This window comes from Schistocerca cancellata, chromosome 3 (assembly GCF_023864275.1).
Source record: "Schistocerca cancellata isolate TAMUIC-IGC-003103 chromosome 3, iqSchCanc2.1, whole genome shotgun sequence".
NCBI classification, from domain to species: domain Eukaryota; kingdom Metazoa; phylum Arthropoda; class Insecta; order Orthoptera; family Acrididae; genus Schistocerca; species Schistocerca cancellata.
Window position 1 is genome coordinate 40,964,988 of NC_064628.1, and position 22,551 is coordinate 40,987,538.

The window sequence follows — 22,551 nt, forward strand, 5'->3', positions numbered from 1 at the left end:
AGCATATTTCATGACAGGTGGAGTGGTCGTCGAAGCGCCATACTATGGCCTGCACCATCACCGGATCTGACGTCCCCGGATTTATTTCTGTGAGAAAGTAGAAGGATATTTGCTATCGTGGTCCACCGACAACGCCTGACAACATGCATCAGCGCATTTGCAATGCATGTGTGAACATTACGGAAGACGAACTACTCGCTGTTGAGAGGAATGTCGTTACACGTATGCATTGAGGTTGACGGACATCATTGTGAGCATTTATTGCATTAATGTGGTATTTACAGGTAATCGCGCTGTAACAGCATGCGTTCTCAGAAATGATAAGTTCACAAAGGTACATGTATCACATTGGAACAACCGAAATAAAATGTTCAAACGTACCTACGTCTGTATTTTAATTTAAAAAACCTACCTGTTACCAACTGTTCGTCTAAGATTGTGAGCCATATGTTTGTGGCTACTACAGCGCCATATGTTAGAAAGCGAAAAAAGCAGTCCAACTAAAACACTCATATTTCTTTACGTACTACACGAATATGTAATAAAAATTGGGGGTTCCTATTTTAAAAAACGCAGTTGATATCCGTTTGACCTACGGCAGCGCCATCTAGCGGGCCAACCATAGCACCATCTGGTTTCCCCCTACAAGCTAGACAAGTTTTGTTCTTTGTAGTTTTTTCGTTTGACGCTTATTTCGTGAGATATTTGGCCCGGTCACGATCAATGGACCACCCGCTATAGAAGACATGAAGAGTGTCATATGGTGAGTGATTACTGTGACGTATATGAAGATGCTCCAAACTCGTCTCAAACAGCGTTTCACCACTTGACAGAGTTTGAAAGAGGTTTAATTTTGGATCTAAAATTTGGGTTGCTGACTGAATCGTGCAGTATCCAGATTTCTGGGGCATTCTGATGTGACACTTGCCGGACACAGGACAGCATGGGAACGTGAGGGCAGGCAGAATTATCATTAAGCTTCCAATCAACTGCATCTGACCTCTACAACAGAGGATCGCCGTACTGCGCATGAAGCACAATGTAACCCTTCCACATCTGCGCCGGGCATACAGGAATAAGTAATGGACTTGGTACAACATTGTGTCATCCTGCAACATTGGTCAGAGTCTGTCAGCAGCCAGACTATGGAACTACCATCCCATGTGTAGGCTGATGTTAGTACCACAATAGAAATGCTGCCATTGGACTTGTGCCATGCCAGGAAGCGTGAAATGCTGATGAATGGTAGCACCTTTTGTTCAGACAGGAATCGTGGTCCTGCAATACCCAGGATGACCAATGTCCAACAAATTTGGTAGCGACCTATGGAGAAGTCCCATTCTCCCACTGTTTTGGACAGGCACAGTAGTGTCATTTCTGGCCTTGTGGTGTGGGGAGCCACTGAATATGATGTCAGGTGATGACTGGTAGTGACTGAGGAAACTCTCATGGCGCAAAAAAATGGCTCTGAGCACTATGGGATTTAACATCTGAGGCCATCAGTCCCCTAGAACTTAGAACTATTTAAACCTAACTAACCTAAGCACATCACACACATCCATGCCCAAGGCAGGATTCGAACCTGCGCATCTCATGGCACAATCGCACCTCATGGACATCCTGGCTCCTCATGGGTTACCTGTCATATGACAGTATCGTTGTGCTTGGCCATACATGGCACATGTCTTTGCCAACTTTCTATGTGACTTTGGGGTGCCTCCTCTACCAGAAAGATTCCGAGATATGTCTCTGACTGAATATGTGAGACCAGCTCAGGTCCCTACTCCATTTTGGTGGTACACAGTTATGGACGCAGTTGCCTCAGGAGAAACTACTACAACTTTATTATACTCTTCACAGTCTAATCAATGTATTCTAGTACTTTCTTGTGAAATGGGTGTAAGTAATGTCATACTGGTAAGACACCACCAAGACACTTCCAAGCTCTTCTAAATTACAGATGTTTTTATAGTAGCACTTACACTCTCAATCAATTAAGTTTCATTTCATTTTCTGCTCCCCTTCCCGATATGTCAGACAGTGTATTTGTTAAACAAAATCTCACATTTCAATGTAATTGTCTCTTTGAAGTTTGGCTATAAATTGAAATTAAAATTTTCACTTTTTTATGTGTCATATTGCAGGGTTACAGACAAATAATGCCCCTACTTTGCAGATAGAACCCAAGAACGGAGTTGTCATCATCTTTCAATTCATGGCATTGAAAACATGGCAGATACTGTCCACCTCATAGCCACGTCTTGCAATGGCACCTCCACATGTCTCCTAGCACACATGAAATGTTGCACGGACACACTACATTAGCCATTTTTTGCAGGAGGCACTGCGGCTGTTCTCGACAGTGCCCTGCATGCCATACCTGCTGACTGAGGACACCCCCCTGGCAGGAGGTCGGTATGTGGCGCCACGAGGCAGCACTGTGCTGGTCGCCTACTACCTGTTGCACCGCCAACCCCAGCTGTTTCCAGACCCACACAAGTTCGACCCCAGTCGCTTCCTGGAGGGTGGCAGCGCGACAACCAGGAAACCCTACAGCTACGTGCCTTTTGGCGTCGGCCCGCGCAAATGTGTGGGTGCCCGGTATGCAATTATGCACATTAAAACTTTACTGGCAGTGGTGCTGCGGCGTTATTGCATACTGCCTGGATCCAGCAGGAGGGATCTAGAAGAGAGTGTACTTTCCATAACAACTCACCCAATCACTGGTTTTAAAGTTATTTGTATCCCACGAGACAACACAGCTGTTGGTTCTGTGTGAAAAATAAATGTGGAGGTAAGTTAAATCTCAGGCAACTTTTGTATGAACCTTTAGCCAATCTTTAGTACTTTTCGTTAATAACTCCATTGTGATAATGACAATATTGGTTAGTTCTATATTCCATTGGTGATATTCGGAATAAACTTTTATTTAACAAAAGATTACACAGGGTAATTAAAACAGAATATTTGTATTGGTAGCAATACACATTGCCCATATGCAGGTTTATATCTGTTTATCTGTTCAATAAAGAGTTCCTATGCAGAAACTACTTTGCATTTGAAAATTTATCTACTTCCTATCAGACTTTTTTTTACATAGACATCTTCTCAGAGTTTTACACTCAAGTGATGAAAGTCATGAAATGCCTCCTAATACCTTGTTGGGCCTCCTTTTGCCCAAGGTAACGCAGCAGCTCAAGGTAGCATGGATTCAACAAGTCATTGAAAGTACCTTGGAGAAATTTTGAGTCATGCTACCATTATAGACATCTATAATTGCGAAAGGGTAATGGATGCAGGATAGATTGCCTGAAATGATCTCTAGATAATGTTCCACAAATGTATGATGGGATTCATGTTGGGAGATTTTGGGTGGCCAAATCATTCACTTGATTTACCCAGGATGTTCTTCCTACCAATCGCAAGCAAGTGTGACCTAGTAACGTGGCTATGACTGTGGTAGGCAGGGGCTTGTCAACCTTGGCTGCAATAATGCGCTCACTATGCTGTTCATAGTAGCTTACCTGCACTCCTATTTTTTTATTCATTATTAAACCTACTCCTGCATTACCCTTATTTGATTTTGTATCTATAACCTTGTATTCACCTGACTAGAAAGCTTGTTCCTCTTACCACCGAACTTCACTAATTCCCACTATATCTAACATTAACATACCCGTTTCCCTTCTTAAATTTTCTAACCTACCTGCTCGATTAACGGATCTGACATTCCATGCTCCAATCTGTAGAATGTCAGTTTTCTTTCTCCTGATAACGACGTCCTCATGAGTAGCCCCTGCCCAGAGAACCGAATGGGGGACTTTTATCCTCCGAAATATTTTACCCAAGAGCACTCCTCAAAATTTAACCATACAGTAAAGTGGCATACCCTCAGGAAAAATCACAGCTGTTGTTTCCCCTTGCTTTCAGCCGTTCGCACCACCAGCACAGCAAGACCGTTTTGGTTGGTGCTGCAAGGCCAGATCAGTCAATCATCCAGACTGTTGCCCCTGCAACTACCGAAAAGGCTGCTGCCTCTCTTCAGGAACCACCCGTTTGTCTGGCCTCTCAAACAGATACCCTCCTGTTATGCTTGCACCTACGGTACAGCTAACTGTATCACTGAGGCATACAAGCCTCCCCACCAACACCAAGGTCCATGGTTCATGGGGGGGGGGGGGGGGGATAGGGGGTGTTGAGATACCCACATCTCGTAAATATAAAACTCATCATCTTTTTACGAATAATTCACGTCTTCTTGTTTCTAATTACATATTGGACGCGAAATTCATGTTTCCATTTACTGTTCATAAAAGTTGTTTAAATTAAGAAAACATAATTTAATTTTTAAGGCAAAAATGAAAAACCAAATCGTCTTTTTTTTTGGACTATGCCCATTGTTTTATACCACAGAGGTAAATAAGTATTGTAGAAAAAGGAAAAGAATCATTTTCAAGCATCGAGCACGTCACACAAATCCTGCATTTTTACATTTGCTACTGTACGATTACAATATGAACCCAAACTGAACTGATCTGGAGCCAAGCTGCGGGATTTGGCCCGAGAAGTAACAAGACTGTTAAGCTGCCAGACGCACTGGAACTAACGCATACAGCTTTTTCATACGTCACTGCCGAACGCTGGCGGCATACAGAACGGCTCGTCATAGAAGAAGAAGAAGAGAAAATGATGCGCCTGGTTGGCTTCGTGGGTACTTTTGTTGACAGGCTCGTTATCAACGTAATAGGTGACACTTCTATAAATGAAATGTATTTCTCGGATTCGGACAAGGAAGGGGCTAAGAGATTACCAGACGACTGACTGTAAATAATACCCTCAGTGGCTTCATTATTTAACTATACGGTGAAATCCTTCAATACTCTCTTCCGTTACACACAGCTTATGCAAGAAAATTACCCTGTGGTTAAGTCAGGAATTTTCATCATTCTTGTTTTTAATTACAATAGTATGTTAAAACTAAAAACGATAACGTGTTACAGTTTTCGTCTAGTCGTCTAAGGAGCGTATTGTTGGAGATTTGCAGTGTATTATTTCGTTCTGCTTACAAAATTGAGATTCGAAGCTGTATTGCTCCCCTGCACGTCTCTTTTGACGTGGATACTGCAGCTGGCCACGTCACTGTAGGCTAGCTGTCCAAGTTGACCGTCCAGTGCTGTCCAAGTTAAAAGGGGCATAATTGTTGTCCCGTATTATCGCTAAGTCGATGTGCGCGTAACGCACAGCACAAAACGTACCCTTACGATAGTACTTGACACTACTCGAGACAGCTTGGCTGCAGTCCCACGTGAAACGGAAATCCAACGAGGTTCCAACAAACGCGGAAGAATACATAGTGGAATGTTTACATCAGGTTTATTCTTATGATGAACGGATTATAGTAAGCAGCTGCATTATGGTGACATCAAAGGTTCTATAATTTTTCACTCGAGCATTTGCAGTGTTTCCTTTGTGGCCATCACTCACTTGTTCCATGGGATTCAGTATGCGTTCGAACAATATATAGCATGTGGGTGAACTTCCCTTTGATCGGTACATACTAACCACACCTGGTTTTTCCTCAAATAGTGTGCGTACATTAAATTCATATCCTCTTATTCCGAGTGTTCCAAGAAGTCAATTTTATCATTTACTTGATTTTCATTATTCTAAGTTAAACTGCAGTAGTGAGCTGTAGTAACTGGTGTATGCAGTTTTCGTTCAATGAACTTCGATTTTAAGCCTTGGCGGCATTTGCCATACTCTGATACTAAAATGTAAACTTTCACGGCCGGAAATATCATGTCCATTATAATTATCCGGGCTGTTATGCCGTGGTCGGTTGATGAATTCTGTGGTGATTCCCAACGTTTCGTCTCCGACTGCGGGAGACATCTTCAAGGGGGTCCGTAGCTTGATGGAAGGTCCAACACACACACTGGCTCGCTACTGACTGCCGCTAAATTCCGTGTCCGCGCGCCCCCGCGCCGCGGCGTGACGTCACGTGTTTTGAAAACGTCAGTGCAATTGGCCGCTGTCCGTCGCCGTCGATCGCCGTTGCCATCACCCAGTAGTGGACGAGTGGTACACATCTTCTTTAACACCGGCATCCATATACCGTTTAATCTGACGCCCTCCTCCTTTCGGTTGAAATTATTTGGGTGTTTAGCGATTTCGATTGCCTCCCTGTAGAGCCTTTCGTAATATCCGCTCGTGGCCGCTTGCGTCTCCTCGAAAGTGCAACGGTGGTTATGGATGTGGCCGACTATCAGAGAAAAATTACGGATCTACTGGATCCGCAAGCATATAGGAAGCTGAATAAGGACCCCACTAACAATGCTCTCAGAACTGTGTCGCGGTTAATAAAAAAGTCCTCCATTGAAGAGAGTGTACAGAAAGGTCTCTGCAATTCGGTTGCGCTACCACTGAGGCTTTATGGATTGCCCAAAATTCATAAAGAAAATGTTCCGTTAAGACCGATACTAAGTGCCATTGGTTCGCCCACCTACTCGTTAGCCAAGTTTTTGACCACGCTGTTAAAACCACATGTGGGCCGTTCGGACTCTTATATAAAGAATTCGACACATTTCATCAGCAGATTGAATAGCATAGTGGTCCAGCCGGAGGACATATTGGTCAGCTTCGATGTGGTATCGCTGTTTACCATGGTTCCACTTAATGATGTATTGGAACAGCTGGATCGAATTTTTCCTGCCGATATTTTAGAGCTGTTTAAGTGTTGTTTGACGACCACATACTTCAAGTGGAATGAACAGTTTTATGGGCAAACGGATGGCGTGGCTATGGGAAGCCCCCTAAGTCCCGTAATTGCAAACTTGTTTATGGAGAAATTCGAAGAACAGGCCTTAGGTCCTGCCAGCAAGAAACCAAATGTATGGTTTCGATACGTGGATGACCCGTTTGTGTTGTGGAGACATGGTAGGGATGAACTAAGCCGGTTCCACGAACATCTGAACAGTATAAACTCAAGAATTCAGTTTACAATGGAGGAGGAGGTAGATGGCAAACTACATTTCCTCGATGTGCTTGTGTTTAGAAACGAAAATGGTAGTTTGGGCCACTCAATGTACCGCAAACCCACGCACACGGACCGTTATTTGCACCGGGATTCGAACCACTTCCCACAACAGAAGCGGGGTGTTATCAAGACGTTAGCGGACAGAGCTAGAAATATTTGTGAACCTGAGTTGCTCGACGCTGAGATGGAACATCTCCACAATGCACTAACGAAGAACGGATATTCGTCCGCCGAAATAAAACGTGCGTTGAGGCAGCCACGCAGAAATCATACTGACGTACAGGCTACTGCAAAATCTAAGGTTTTCCTGCCGTTTGTTAAAAATGTAACAGAAAGAATAGGGAAGATCTTGACGAAGCGGAATATTACCGTAATTTACAAGCCCACCAGGAAGATACAGGCATACCTTAGGCCTGCCAAGGACGCTCGCAAACCATTGGAAAAATCTGGAGTGCATAGGATCCCATGCAGCTGTGGTGATGTTTTTGTGGGTACCACTAAAAGAACTGTTTCTAAACGTTTGGAAGAGCACAAGAGAAATTGTAGAAGAGGAGAAACGGAACGATCAGCTGTTGCGGAGCATGCTTTCCAGCCAGGGAACCACAATATTCGTTTCGAGGAGACGCAAGTACTAGCGGCCACGAGCGGATATTACGAAAGGCTCTACAGGGAAGCAATCGAAATCGCTAAACACCCAAATAATTTCAACCGAAAGGAGGAGGGCGTCAAATTAAACGGTATATGGATGCCGGTGTTAAAGAAGATGTGTACCACTCGTCCACTACTGGGTGATGGCAACGGCGATCGACGGCGACGGACAGCGGCCAATTGCACTGACGTTTTCAAAACACGTGACGTCACGCCGCGGCGCGGGGGCGCGCGGACACGGAATTTAGCGGCAGTCAGTAGCGAGCCAGTGTGTGTGTTGGACCTTCCATCAAGCTACGGACCCCCTTGAAGATGTCTCCCGCAGTCGGAGACGAAACGTTGGGAAACACCACAGAATTCATCAACCGACCACGGCATAACAGCCCGGATAATTAAAATGGACATCATACTCTGATATTCAGAAAGCATGTGCCTGAGGAGAAGTCGATCATTTGACTCCTCTCCCTTAGTAGTTCTATGCCAAACATCCATTCTACAATTAACCCACTCACAGTTCGAAATATGCAGACTATGGCTCCAGCTCTTATTACAACTTCAACCTGTGTTTGACATTTCGCGACCTGACACCGAGTACGCTAATAACCTTACAATTCTGAACAGGGAACGTTGGTACCCTTATGATCTCACGAATGTTACTAAATAATCTGGCTGACATAACATTCACCATTGCACCTGTGTCCGGAACAGTCGTAGCCAGTGCTTTCTCTGCAGTAGCATGTACACCAGCTTGCACTGGTTTTTTTTGCTATGACCACAGCATGTGTAGCGATCAGTAGTAATTCGTCGCTAATATCCATAGCATTGTTATATCGTAATAGATTTACTGAATTACTTACTTTTCCCTCACTCCATCCCACGACTGACATTGAAGGGTGTAATGTGGCCGAATTTAGTTTATTGTATTCATTGTTGTGCGGTGGGGCTCTGCTGCTGCCTCCATAATATTTACAGCAGGATTTTGTGTTCGCTGGTTTCGCCGATTTTGTATCAATCATACAGTTTTGTACGAGACCTTCCTGTATGTTAGTATTGCTCATGTTTGGCTAATTGCAGTTTCCCTTTTGGCAATTAAACTGATTCTTATTGTTGTTATTATCCTGCCACTGCCCTGTCCCATTACCATGGTAACCAGGGTGATATCTATCATCGCTCCTTCTGCTTCTATTACATTTCGGTGGATCACCATCAGCAGGCAGTAAGCGTATTTCGCAGCGGAGGTAACGCCGGTGGTCTCATAAACTTGTCGCAACAGTTTTTTGTCCTTCCATGTTTGTAAGATCGCGAACCATTGTTGTTGTTGTTGTTATTGCTCAGTTTCAACACTAATGCCTCATTTTGAGTGAATTTAACATAGACATGAAGTGCTCAATATTTTCTTTTGCCATATGTACTAATTTTCTTTTAATATTAATAACACTTCTCTGTATGGTGTGGGTTCAGCCCAGTGCCAGATCTTATCCAAGTACTTCTCGAAATACTTGCTTAGACTTCTTTGCCTACTGCTAAATGGTTCAGAATTGAATAGCTCCTTGTTGAGTCTTTGTTGCACACTACTGGATCTTCTCGAATTGGTCAGAAATCTGAAAATTTGCAGCGGTCAGTTGCCCAAAAGATGGCTTCTCCTTTTAAAAAACCGTGTAGTGAAATGGATCTTCTGATGTCTGTCCATGATCTTGGTAACACGTCTTCAAATGGCTTGATAAAAACTAGATGATGAATATTTTCTGTTGGGTGTAAAAACCGTACAACTGTCTGTGTTTTAACAAGGTCTCAGCTAACAGAACAGATGATAATGGAGATTCTGTTCTCAGCCCATAGGATATATGGTTAGGAGACATACATGTAGAATCCATATAATTTCTGGACATTCTCTTATTTGGTGTTATTTCTTGTTCGGACAACTTGTCATCCAGCATAGTTAATAACACTTCAGATTGCTTAACATTTTGTTTGACTGTGAATTGTTCAACACTTGATTTCATCAGCACTTACAACTTACAATAAAATGCGGTAAATGAATCTTGTAAGGTGCCAGTGGTTGGAACTAGTCTCACTCTTATTGTTCAATTCAGTTTTGCGAGGCTTTAGTGTTTTCACTGGCTACATCAGCGGATTTGTTATCACTGGCATTCGATTCTATCTCGTCATTATATCTATCAGTTTACGTTTTTAGTGACTCTCCTATTTGTACCGTAAGTTAAGACGACTGGCTTCATATGCACAGTACTGCGTATTTTAAATTTTAAAGCTTTCCACAGGTAACAATATTGTTGAATATGAAACACGACATTAATGTTTTGAAACAATGGAGTTTCGGTGAGAAGTTTGAAATATTAAATACCAAATACAATTGTGCAGTTAATAATTACGTTTGCTTAGCGGAATAGTATACACATAGGCAAAAGAGAATAAACAGTGTTCCATTGCATTTTGTGTTATGTTAGTAGGTCTCTGTCCACAATGTATTGAAATAAATTGTCCATACTTGTGAAAAGCTTGTAGTTCCCATTACATTAATTCCTATTCACAATTATATGGTTCTTCGACTTTTGTCAGGTTTCTCCATTGTCGTTGTGTCCATGGTATATGAGAGAGACACAAAAAGACTTCCTAACAGTGTAATGACAAATGTACTTTACATCAACTGCTCGTCCTGTCACTGAGTCGCAAGTGTAACGCATACACCTTTTATGTGTCACGGCGTTCTTTGATGGTTAAACATTTGGAAATTAAATTTTTCACAAATGAGGGACATCGCTTAGCCAACAAGAAAATAGAAATGTTTTGCTACGAAATTCAGTAATATGGCATAAGTTTATCTTTAGTACTATTATACAACTTTTCTTGTTGGAATGTTAAAAATTAACATAACTACAGGTTTTAGTTGAAAAAAACAGTGAGTTTGTTGATGCTGAACCGTGTAGTTATCACAGTTAATGTAAGTTGGCTTTGCAAGAAAATAATAATTATGATTGGACTTCATTAAAATTGTAAATTGCAGGCTCGAACAGTGTATGTTGTTATTCGTAAACGATAACGCTCTTCAGGCACACAATCGTAGCATCACTAAACTGACCACTTCCAACTAATTTAAGGGACTGAAAAATTACCTCCAGTAAATAAAACATAATACGCATTCAGCATCTCATTATTATTTCACCATAAAATTACGCTAACAAAACACACGTGATCTCCTCATGCAGAAGCATGAACAGAAAGATGACAAGAGAGAGCTGTGCATTGTTTTGTTATTTTTCAAAACATTAGAAAAGTTCCATTCCCATAGATAGTGGAATATGCACAAGAGGTAAACTTCTTTGTCATAATAATTTTTCCGACTTCTGTGAGTTATGTCAAAAAGGAGGAATAGACCTTAAATCTTAATCAATAAAACAATTAAAATTAAGTCTAGCCTTGCCCTCAAAGTTCATTAGAAGTAAGGCATATGGTCTATAGGTAATGGATGAAGTAAGTCTAGGCTTGCCCTCAAAGTTCATTAGAAGTAAGGCATATGGTCTATATGTAATGGATGAAGTAAATATTTCGGCTAACTTTATTACGGGCAGTCCAGACGCTACTTTTTTTCACGGTACAGCGCACATGTTGGAAACGTCTGTGCTTGTATGGTTGATGGCAGCCAACTAGACGCAGACATTTGTAGAGCGAATGACGACCTGTTAGCTGGAAAATACGAATTACTCGCACTATTTTTTAACAAAATTGTTTGGCCGGATTTTGAGGTTTATGATATATAATAAGATTCTTTCTGCACACTTCTGATGTTGATGGTTTCGACTGTAATGATTTTCTGTTGAAATAGATACTGGTGAATACCGGTATGTCTAAACTACGGAATATTTGCAGTGGTAACACATTGATACTAGTTAGTTCGTAAAAAATATTTAATTTTACTTGCGGTGATGGACACATGCAAGTTACTCACCTTGTGTAGACGGCCCTTCCTGAATTTTTTTTCACTGCAGGATATAGGGGTTTCCATTATTGATATATAGTCCCACAGCAATTTGCAGTTTTTTGTGTTGAAGTAGTCTGCATTATTGGATCTGCCTAAATTACGGAAATTTGTGTTTTAAGACAGTAATCTCTCAAGTAATTAGCATAAAATACGCAATTTTGGTATTTATGAGAGATTATCAATAATGATTCTCGTTGAATAGGTAGTCGTTTTTTTATTTTCCACTGCTGCAGAACCCTGGCGTTTCCATGTGTGTAACTCCTAAGGGACCAAACTGCTGAGGTCATCGGTCCCTAGACTTACAAACTACTTAAACTAACGCAAACTAACTTATGCTAAGAACAACATACACACCCATGTCCGAGGGAGGACTCGAACCTCCGGTGGGAGGGGCCCACAATGTGTGACATGGCGCGTCTAACTGCGAGGCCACTCTGCATGGCAGGCGTTTCTATTATGACCTGTTACGTTGCCGAGATTTGGGTTAGGATGGAAGGCAACAGTTTAGTTGTGAGTAGGCGAAGACAACAAATGTGAAACCAAAACATCACGTTGTGTGACATACTGATTTGTAGTGTAACCCAACGTGTAGTCTAGGTTGGAACACAACAGTTTTGTTGCGAGTTGGCGAAGCCAACAAATGTGAAACAAAAGATCTGGTTGTGATGACATTGTGATCTGTAGCCTAGCCTGAAGTCTGGGTTAGGTTGGAAGCCAACAGTTTGGTTCTGAGTTGGCAAAGCCAAAGAAAGTGAAAGGAAAAATAACTGTCTATGGCTAGAGACTGACTCGTAGCATAGCCCGCGGTTTAGTTAGTCTAGAAGCCAACAATTTCGTTATGATTGGGCGAAGCCAAAGAATATGAATATGTGACAAAATGACCTGTAGCGTAGCCCAATGTCTCTATAAGTGTGATATCTCTCTACCTCTTACAGTGTTGGCTGTGATAAATAGGTACGCATTTAAGTTCTAGTTAATACCTTTCTGATGTGCTGCAGAACTTCTCATCAGAACAGATCGAAATGGGGTGAGATTGTGTCACGCTGGTCATGTCCCACCAATCCAAAGAACAATTTTACTGGAAGTGTATATATTTTTACAATAATCATCTTTACATTTCTGAGCTTACTTTATCAGTCTATAAACACATAGAAGACAAACATAGGTGTTAATGCTGTATTTGGTGTTCCCATAAGTAGCTAATAGGAAGTATCGAATCAGATGACTTAAGCCTGAAAAAATGCTGCCTTTTGATCTGAAAGTTCGATTTAATCCCATTATTTTTAAGATAAGGTCCCCAAACGACTTTGTTGCAGGAACCTTCTCCTTGTGACTTCTCCTGTTGTTCAGTGGTGTATGCTCATGTGTCAACATCCATTCCTACTGTAAATATATGGTGTGCTCATACAATAAATCCTATTAATCCAATTGATAACATGGTGTAGATTATACCTACTGTTCCAAATGATTCAATCTCCCCTCTTTCTTGATACACAATGTGTGAAATAATAGCAAATACTGGTAAAATTAAAATGTAAACTTCTGGGTGCACAAAGAATCAGAATAGATGTTGATATAGAATTGGGTCCACTCCTCCCACAGGGTCGAAGAATGATGTGTTTAGGTTTTGGTCTGTTAATAATATAGTAATAGCTCCTGCTAAACTGGGAAGTGAAAGAAGAAGGACAAGAGCTGTAATAACTACAGACCAAACAAATAAAGGTGTTTGGTCTGAAGTTATACTTTCTGATCGTATATTAATTTCTGTTGTAATAAAGTTAAGTCCACCAAGAATTGACGATACATCTGCTAAGTGAAGTCAAAAAGGCTAGATCTACAGATGCACCCCACGTGGAATAGCTCCTGCTAGAGGAGGGTAAACTGTCCATCCTGTACAAGCACCATTATCTACTTTAGAAGATGTAAGAAGAAAGGGTTAATGAGGGTGGTAGTGATCAACAACTTATATTATTTATTTGTGGGAATGCTATACCTGGTGCACCAATTATTAATGGCACAAGTCAATTACCAAATCCACCAATTATAATAGGCTTTGCTGTGAAGAAAATTATTACAAATGCTTGGGCTGTAATAAAAAGGTTAAAAATTTGGTCGTCTCCAATTAGAGATCCTGGTTGATCTAATTTAGCATGAATAAGCATTCCTATTGATGTTCCTACTATTACTGCTCATGCTCCAAATAGGAAGTATAAAGTACCAATGTCCTTATGGTTTGTTGAGAATAATCATTTTTGCATTAAGATGGCTACATTTTAGGTGGTAGATTATAAATCTACTTATGAGATATTGTCTCTCTTACCATATTTTGGTCTTATATTCAGTTATGAGTCTAGACTGCAATTCTAGAGGTGTTAAGTTTGACTAAGACCTAAAAGATTATTCTTTTAATTATAACTTTGAAGGTTATTAGTTTAATTAACTTAAGTACTTAGTATAATGAGATAAAGGTTGATGTTGAGATCAATCCTATTGTTGAAATTATTACAATTACAGGAAGAATTCTTGATTTTTGAGACTTTATCTTTGTAAATCACGAATTTTCGGTATGTGATATAATTAGAGCTGAGAATCTAATTTGTATGTAATAATAAAGTGTAATTGTAGTTAGTACAACTATAATTGTTACAGTGGTTGTTATGTTGTTTTCTATTAGTGAATCTATAACAATTCATTTTGGTAGGAATCCAAGAAATGGTGGTAAACCACCTAGAGATAGTAGAGATAAAAATATTATCAATTTAATTTCAGTTTTTATGTTTTTGGCTGAATAAATCTGGTTTATAAAGAACAGATTTATTTGCTGAAATAATAAAACTATGATTAGTCTTAGTACTGAATAAATAATAAAATATAGTTCTCAGATGCTTTCTCTGACGGTTAAAGATCTGTTTATTCACCCTAAATGTCTAATTGAGGAGCATGCCGGAAGTTGTTGAAATGCTGTTTGATTTAAACCTCCTATCGCCCAAATGATAATTTGTAAAATGATATTGGTTCAAATAAATGGTCTTAGCTGAATACAATATGATAGCACTATTATTGGGGCTATTTTTTGTCAAGTTGTTAATGTTAAGCAGCTACTTCAGCTTGAAGCACCTATGACTTCTAGAAATCAGAAATGGAAAGGTGCAGATCCAGTCTTAAATAGTAATCTGCATCTAATTATTATTGAGGGAATAAACTCTGTTCGTCATCCTATTGGATACTTTAATTTGAATCAGCAGAATTGAAAATAGTAGTATTGTCTATGCCATTGCTTGGACAATAAAATATTTAATTGATGATTCATTTATTATTATGTTTTAATTTCTTGTTAGAAGTGGAATAAATGAAAGTAAGTTGAGCTCAAGTCCTATTCAAACCCCAAATCAGGAATTTAATGAAACGGACAGGATTCTCGCTATCATTAATGTTGATAGGAAGAGACGTTTTGTAGAGTTGTTGGTCATTAAAAACGAGAGGATTGATACCTCTATAAATGGGGCATAAACCCATTAGCTTGATTCCTTACCTTTTTGCATTAAGGTGTATGATGTACATTAGTTTTTGATGTTAATGGAGGTAGTTTAATTCTTATGTAATATGTTTAATGAAGGTAATTTTTATTTACTTAATTAACCCTATCAAAGTAACCCTATACCTATACTCAGGGCAATTCATTTATTTAGTGTATATATATAAGTAAACACAACCTAATTTTTAAAAAGAACTTAGACACATAATTTATATATATATATATATATAATTTATGTTAATATATTACATTTAATTAAACACATATACCTATAAGTTTACTTTATTATTATTACACATTTATTTTAATACATTTATTTGCTGAGAATTATAGCTGCTTATGTTTTAGCGTAAAATAAATTATTGTATTATAAGTTATAAAATAATATATAATTAAATATTAAGTATTACTATAATTGGATATAATTAATACAATTTATTTTATTTAATATTACCTATTATATCAATATAATTATTTATATTAATTATAATAATACAATTTTCAAATGGTCAATAATTAGATTATTCAACTAATTAATATTTAAGATAACTTAACATAAAGTTAATTTTATATTATTAACATACAGGGTGGCGCATGAAATGTGTTACCAATTGTTTCTTTCCCAAATTATGACACACATTAGATATCCCACTGAGATCTCAGCAGCAGTACCAGCAGAGCTTGGAAAAACAAATGGGTTACGAAATGACGTGTAATTCACGATACTGCCGCTAGGAGTCTAGTAAGCAGCAATGTCTGACAATGGAAGACTGACGACACAGCAACGATCGGCAATTATGTTACTTCTTCATGAAACAAAAAGCCTTGCTGTGACTCAGACGAGTTTTCGACAACGGTTTAACACACGATGGGTCCCTTGCAAGAAGACCATTCACAGGCTGTACGATAAATTTGTACAGGAAGGAACAGTATTGGAAGCGAAGTGGTCTCGGCCTAAGCCTGTTTGTTCGCCGGAGAATATTGAAGCAGTACGAGTTGCAGTACAGAGAAGTCCCAGGAAATCGTGTAGAAAGGCAGTGGTACAACTGGGAATATCCAGAAGCTCCATTTAATGCATTCTTAAAAGTGTCCTCCATATGTACCCATACAAGATTCACAGAAGCTCACTGAAGAACACAAGCAGCAGAGACTACTGTTTGCTCAGTGGGCAGAGGATGGGGAAGAAAGTCTCAACAACATTTGGTTTTCAAACGAGGCGCTTTTGGGCCACTTACATCCCACAAGTGCTTCATGAACGACAACATTATGCTCTGAGGATTACAGCGTGGACAGCAATATCCAGTCATGGACTCATTGGACCCTTTTTCTTTGAAGAAACTGTGAGCAGCGAGCGTTATTTGAGCATGCTTCGCAATAGCTTCATTCCACAGCTTCTTGCTACTGCCTTTCCCTGCAACACGCAGTGGTTCATGCAAGATGGAGCAAGGCCACATACTGCAAACACAGTGTTGGAGTTTTTACATGAGCATTTCGACATGCGGATTATTTCACCCAGGTTTCCAGGTCACTTCAATGATGGACAAAATTGGCTCCCCAATAGTCCAGACCTCAATCCATGTGACTTTTTCCTTTGGGGTACCTAAAGGAAAAAAATTTCCCAAAACGTCCACATGATTTAATGGAGCTCAGAAGACTTATTCTTCAAGCTTCAAGTGATATTACGGAAGACATGGGCCATAGGGTAATCACTAACTTCACTGTTCGTTTGAAGGAAATTAGGAAACGAAATGGTGGACATATTGAGAATGTGCTGAGTTAGAGCAAATCTCCATGGATGGCTCTTCATTGTAGTATATGTTCCTTTCAGATTGTATTGACAATAAAGTTTATATTCAAAAACAAAATGGTAACACATTTCGTGTACCACCTTCTGTTACATTAAATAACATAGTTGTATTAAATATATTTATTATATTATTTAATCTTTTTTTATTATTAGTGAAAGGAAAGTTTAAATAGAAAGAATATAATATAATACACTTATCGTTACACACGTTACATTTCTATCTTTCTTTATGTATAATAGAGAAGTTGTTGAAGTCATGAAAGGAGGTGTGGTTCTTTTTTATTTGTGATTATTTGCTCTTTTTGCTTTTATTTTCTTTAAATATTTGTATTTTTTCTGTTTTGGTTGATTTATAAATTTCTTATCTTTTGTTTCTAAAAGTTTCAGTCTTGTTCGTTTATTCAATTTTTCTTAGTATTATATGTAAGTTTTGTTAAACTAAATGTTCTTTTTGCAGTATTTTGATTTAATTATCAAGTGATCTTGAATTCATAGGTTAATTTTAGTATCAGCATAATTTGTGACAGAAGCCACAGTTATACAATTGATACAAGTGAATATTACTGGTTAAAACAGTTGTTTGTATTATTGGGGTTAAAATATAAATTTGTAAGGTCAGATGTTAAAATTTATTTGTAGATCTTTTTATGAATCTGTGAAATTTAATTAATAAAATAGGATTAGATACCCTGTAAGTAGGCTGTTAAGGATTTTATATTGGTAACGCTACGTAGCAGTCTGTATGAAAATCACTGGCTGTGCTGTGCGACTTGTTGGCATTGTTGTAATATTCGCTATTGTAGTGTTGGGCAGTTAGATGTGAACAGCGTGTAGTGTTGCACAGTTGGAGGTGAGCCGCCAGCAGTGGTGGATGTGGGGAGAGAGATGGCGGAGTTTTGAGAGCGGATGATCTGGATGTGTGTCCATCAGAGACAGTAAATTTCTAAGACTGGATGTCATGAACTGGTATATATATATTATGACTTTTGAACACTATTAAGGTAAATGCATTGTTTGTTCTCTATCAAAATCTTTCATTTGCTAAGTATGCCTATCAGTAGCTAATGCCTTCAGTAGTTAGAATCTTTTATTTAGCTGCCAGTATTGGCGCTCGCTGTATTGCAGTAGTTCGAGTAACGAAGATTTTTGTGAGGTAAGTGATTCATGAAAGGTATAGGTTATTGTTAGTCAGGGCCATTCTTTTGTAGAGATTATTGAAAGTCAGAATGCGTTGCGCTAATAATATTGTGTGTCAGTTTAGTGTTGATCAGAATAAGTAAAGATCGAAATGTCTGAGTACATTCAGTTCTGCTCAACTGTTTGAAAATCAAATAACGTAAGGGGTTTATCACCACAATCATTCATTAATCTTTCTATGGGGACATTTCATATGTCGACCCTTAGCCAAGGATACCTCACTGGAATCTTCTGATTTTTTCTTGTAGTTTCTATAAGTAGTGTAGCTATTGTTCATTGCTAGCGCGTAATTATAGAGAGAATTTCCTTTGTAGTTGTAGTTTTTCATTGTTGTACAGTAAAGCAGTTGTGGCATGCATATAGATTTGCACGAAGCATTTTGCAGCTGTGCTCGCGATTAAAACTAGATATTATTTTCAGTGCTATGTTAATGTGTTTTCTTATTTGTGCTCTTCAAATTGTGCTTTTCTTGTTATCATGTGAAATACGTGATAATTATGGCATGTGAAAAACGTAACACTAGGCTCCATGGTAAATTGAGAAATGACAGTGGCGACGAGTGTACCTTATCAGCACCACCGTGTAATGAATTAACTAATTTTCAACATTGTAATTTGGTAGTTGTGCATAGAGAAATGGACCAGGCAGCATATAATGATGTAGTGAAACAATTACTGCACAGGGAAACATTGTCGATCGATCGGTCGGCAACAGCTCGCCTCAGGAATCCGAAATGACAGGACACAATCTTGTAAATACTGTAGATTCAGGTTTTGCGTCCTCATCGTTTTCTCAAATAAGTCAAGACACATTTTCTGCTTTTCGAAATGCGAATATTGCCGGTTCAAATGCACATGTTTCAGACACCAGTGCATTGTTATTACAATTAATGCAACAAATGGGACAAAAGTTTCAAAAGTTACACACAATGGAACAAAATCAGAGACAAACACAGCAACAGCTTCAAAAGTTAGACTCAATGGAACAAACGCTTGAACAAACACATGAAGGTCTAACTGCTGAGTTACTTAAAATCGAATCGAAATGTCAAAAAGTCTGTAATGACGTAAAAACACAAATTTGTGAGCAATTCCAGCCTACTTTTTCGTGTCATGAAAATGCATTACAGAATCACGAAGCAGCCATGAAAGAACTGCCAACTATTGTTCATGAAACCACGACACCTTGCAAGCTAAAATTGACTCAGTTGCATCTACTGATTCGGTTATGCAACTTGCAAAAACTCAGGAAAACTTAAAGGACACATTAGATACGATTTCAACACAAATGGACACTCTGAAACTTGGTTCAGAAAAACACACTGAGGAAATCAGTTCACTATCGGAGAAAGTAGCCGAACTTTCGGATCAGTTCACTAACTGATCTACAAAGGTAGATGATGATCTGAATGACAAAAGACCTGTAGCCTTCACTGACACAGAAGAGTATGAACAAATTAGAAAATTCACACAAAATGAAAATCAAATCAATACACAGTACAAAAGAGAAATCTGGGAAGTACAAGATCAGTTGACATAGGTAATACAAAAATTACGTATTTCAGAGGAGACTCGTGATCCAATACGGGAAGAGGGAAATATAAATACGGAACAGCCACAAAATAATAACACACAGCACTTCGAAAATTATGAAATAAATTGGCAAGGTATACCGAATTTTGACATGGAACCGCCCAAAAGAAGTAACAATGACCGATATGCGACTCACCGGCATGATGTTTTTGACTATAAGCTGTTCATACTAAACATAAATTCAAAACATTGAAGAATTCTGGTCACGACATTCATCCACAAGCGTGGCTTCATCAATTCTCTCATTGTTTTCATCCCAACTGGTCATTAGAGCACAGATTAGAATTTATGTGTGGCTATTTAGAGAATGAACCAGCTGTAAGAATGCGATCGGCCATTCACGATTGTCACAGTGAAGGAGAATTTTATCATTCCGTGTAAAACATAGCAACATAATGATGAAACATTTGGAACATTTCACATGTAAAACCGTTTCTGGAGAGATAATCTGCTTTTTAACTTAGTCTTTGTTATAAAATTTTTCACTTCACATTACTAGTACGCTTTCACGCACTTACAAACTGTTAACATGCAACAATGATTTAATATTAACTATCCTGTAAAGAACCTGGGCAACTTATTTAGACAGTAATTACGTATGCATTGTTATAGTGAACAGATGACACAGTGTTATTATGTGTACATTCTTGCTTGTTAGTTGCACGATTACATAACGACTATAAGGCTTACATACTTGGAACATATGAGATTTTAATGCCACATTTGATTTACTTGAAAATACATCCTGGATTTAAAGCACTTCCTGGGAGATACCAGATGACACAGTGGTTAGTTTATCTGACAGATACACAATTATATCACGACACTACTAACGTGTGACACAATTTACATTGTTTATTTTGCGGTGTATCTGTTTTATATGTGCACAGTTTTTCTGAATTGTTCTGGAAAGGAAAACATGTTTTAGTAGTAACGTCTGTGGTATAGCTACAATGAGACAGCCTTTTCCGTAGCACAACAATACATTGCAGTATAGTATTTTGTTGATCATGGGACTGTACGTAATAAGTACGATATCTATACACATAGCATTTCTGATCAACACTAAACTGACACACAATATTTTTAGTGCAACGCAATCTGACTTTCAATAATCTCTACAAAAGAATGGCCCTGACTAACAATAACCAATACCTTTCATGATTTTCGTTACTTGAACTACTGCAATACAGCGAGAGCCAATATTGCCGGCTAAATAACAGATTCTAACTACTGAAGCCACTAACTACTGATAGGCATATAGGCATACTTAGCAAATGAAAGATTTTGATAGAGGACAAACAATGTATTTACCTTAATAGTGTTCAAAAGTCATTATATATATATATATATGTGTGTGTGTGTGTGTGTGTGTGTGTGTGTGTGTGTATATCAGTTCATGACATCTAGTCTTACAAATCTACTGCACAATGCTATGCACTGTTCACATCCAACTGCCCACCACTACAATAGCGAATATTACAACAATGCCAACCAGCCACAGACTGCACACAGCACAGCCAGTGATTTTCATACAGAGGTCCTATGTGGCGTTACCAATATAAAAACGTAAACAGCCTTCTTACAACCCTATTATTTTAAATGTTAAATATATTTTGCAGGGTACTATTGCTTAAGGTCTTTAAACCCAAAGAATTTGGTGGTATCTCTTTCCATTCAGATGAACCTACACATTGATTGATAATACACAATTTACTCTACTTAATATACTTGTTTGTATATCTCCTTGTATGTCCTTATGGTTTGTTGAGAATAATCATTTTTGCATTAAGATGGTTGAATTTTAGGTGGTAGACTTTAAATCTACTTACCATATTTTTTACTTATATTCAGTTATGATTCTAGACTGCAATTCTAGAGGTGTTAAGATTTACTAAGGCCTAAAAGATTGTTCTTTTAATTATAACTTTTGAGGTTAAATTAAGTCCTTAGTATAATGAGATTAAGGTTGATGTTGAGATCAATCCTATTGCTGAAAGTACTACAGTTATAGGAAGTATACTTCCTGATTTTTGAGACTTTATCTAACAGATCACGAATTTTCGGTATATAATATAATTAGAGCTGAGAATCTAATTTGTATGTAATTATAAAGTGCTTTTGTAGTTGAAACGTCCCCTTAGAAAAATTTGTGAATTTCTATGCTGGTAAATCTCTTACATTATATGTTTTTCAAACAGCTTAGCAAAACTAAACATACTCAGCCATTACTCTCTTTACTTATTCTGTTGTTGTTGTTGTTGTGGTCTTCAGTACTGAGACTGGTTTGATGCAGCTCTCCATGCTACTCTATCCTGTGCAAGCTTCTTCATCTCCCAGTACCTACTGCAACCTATCTCCTTCTGAATCTGCTTAGTGTATTCATCTCTTGGTCTCCCCCTATGATTTTTACCTCCACGCTGCCCTCCAATACTAAACTGGTGATCCCTTGATGCCTCAGAACATGTCATACCAACCGATCCCTTCTTCTGGTCAAGTTGTGTCACAAACTTCTCTTCTCCCCAATCCTATTCAATACTTCCTCATTAGTTATGTGAGCTACCCATCTAATCTTCAGCATTCTTCTGTAGCACCACATTTCCAAAGCTTCTATTCTCTTCTTGTCCAAACTACTTACCGTCCATGTTACTCTTCCATACATGGCTACACTCCATACAAATACTTTCAGAAATGACTTCCTGGCACTTAAATCTATACTCGATGTTAACAAATTTCTCT

The 22,551-nt window shown here is 38.7% G+C and overlaps 1 protein-coding gene across 2 annotated transcripts in view; it reads left to right on the plus strand.

Moving 5' to 3' along the window:
• LOC126176870 (cytochrome P450 4C1-like) overlaps positions 1–3,050 on the plus strand; it is a 155,737-nt gene extending 152,687 nt beyond the window's left edge. For both annotated transcript variants that reach the window (XM_049924063.1, XM_049924064.1), the window contains one exon: positions 2,339–3,050. In XM_049924063.1, coding sequence (XP_049780020.1) covers positions 2,339–2,779 — 441 coding nt within the window. In that variant the 3' untranslated portion in view covers positions 2,780–3,050. The remainder of the gene's footprint in view (positions 1–2,338) is intronic.
• Positions 3,051–22,551: the final 19,501 nt, after the last annotated feature.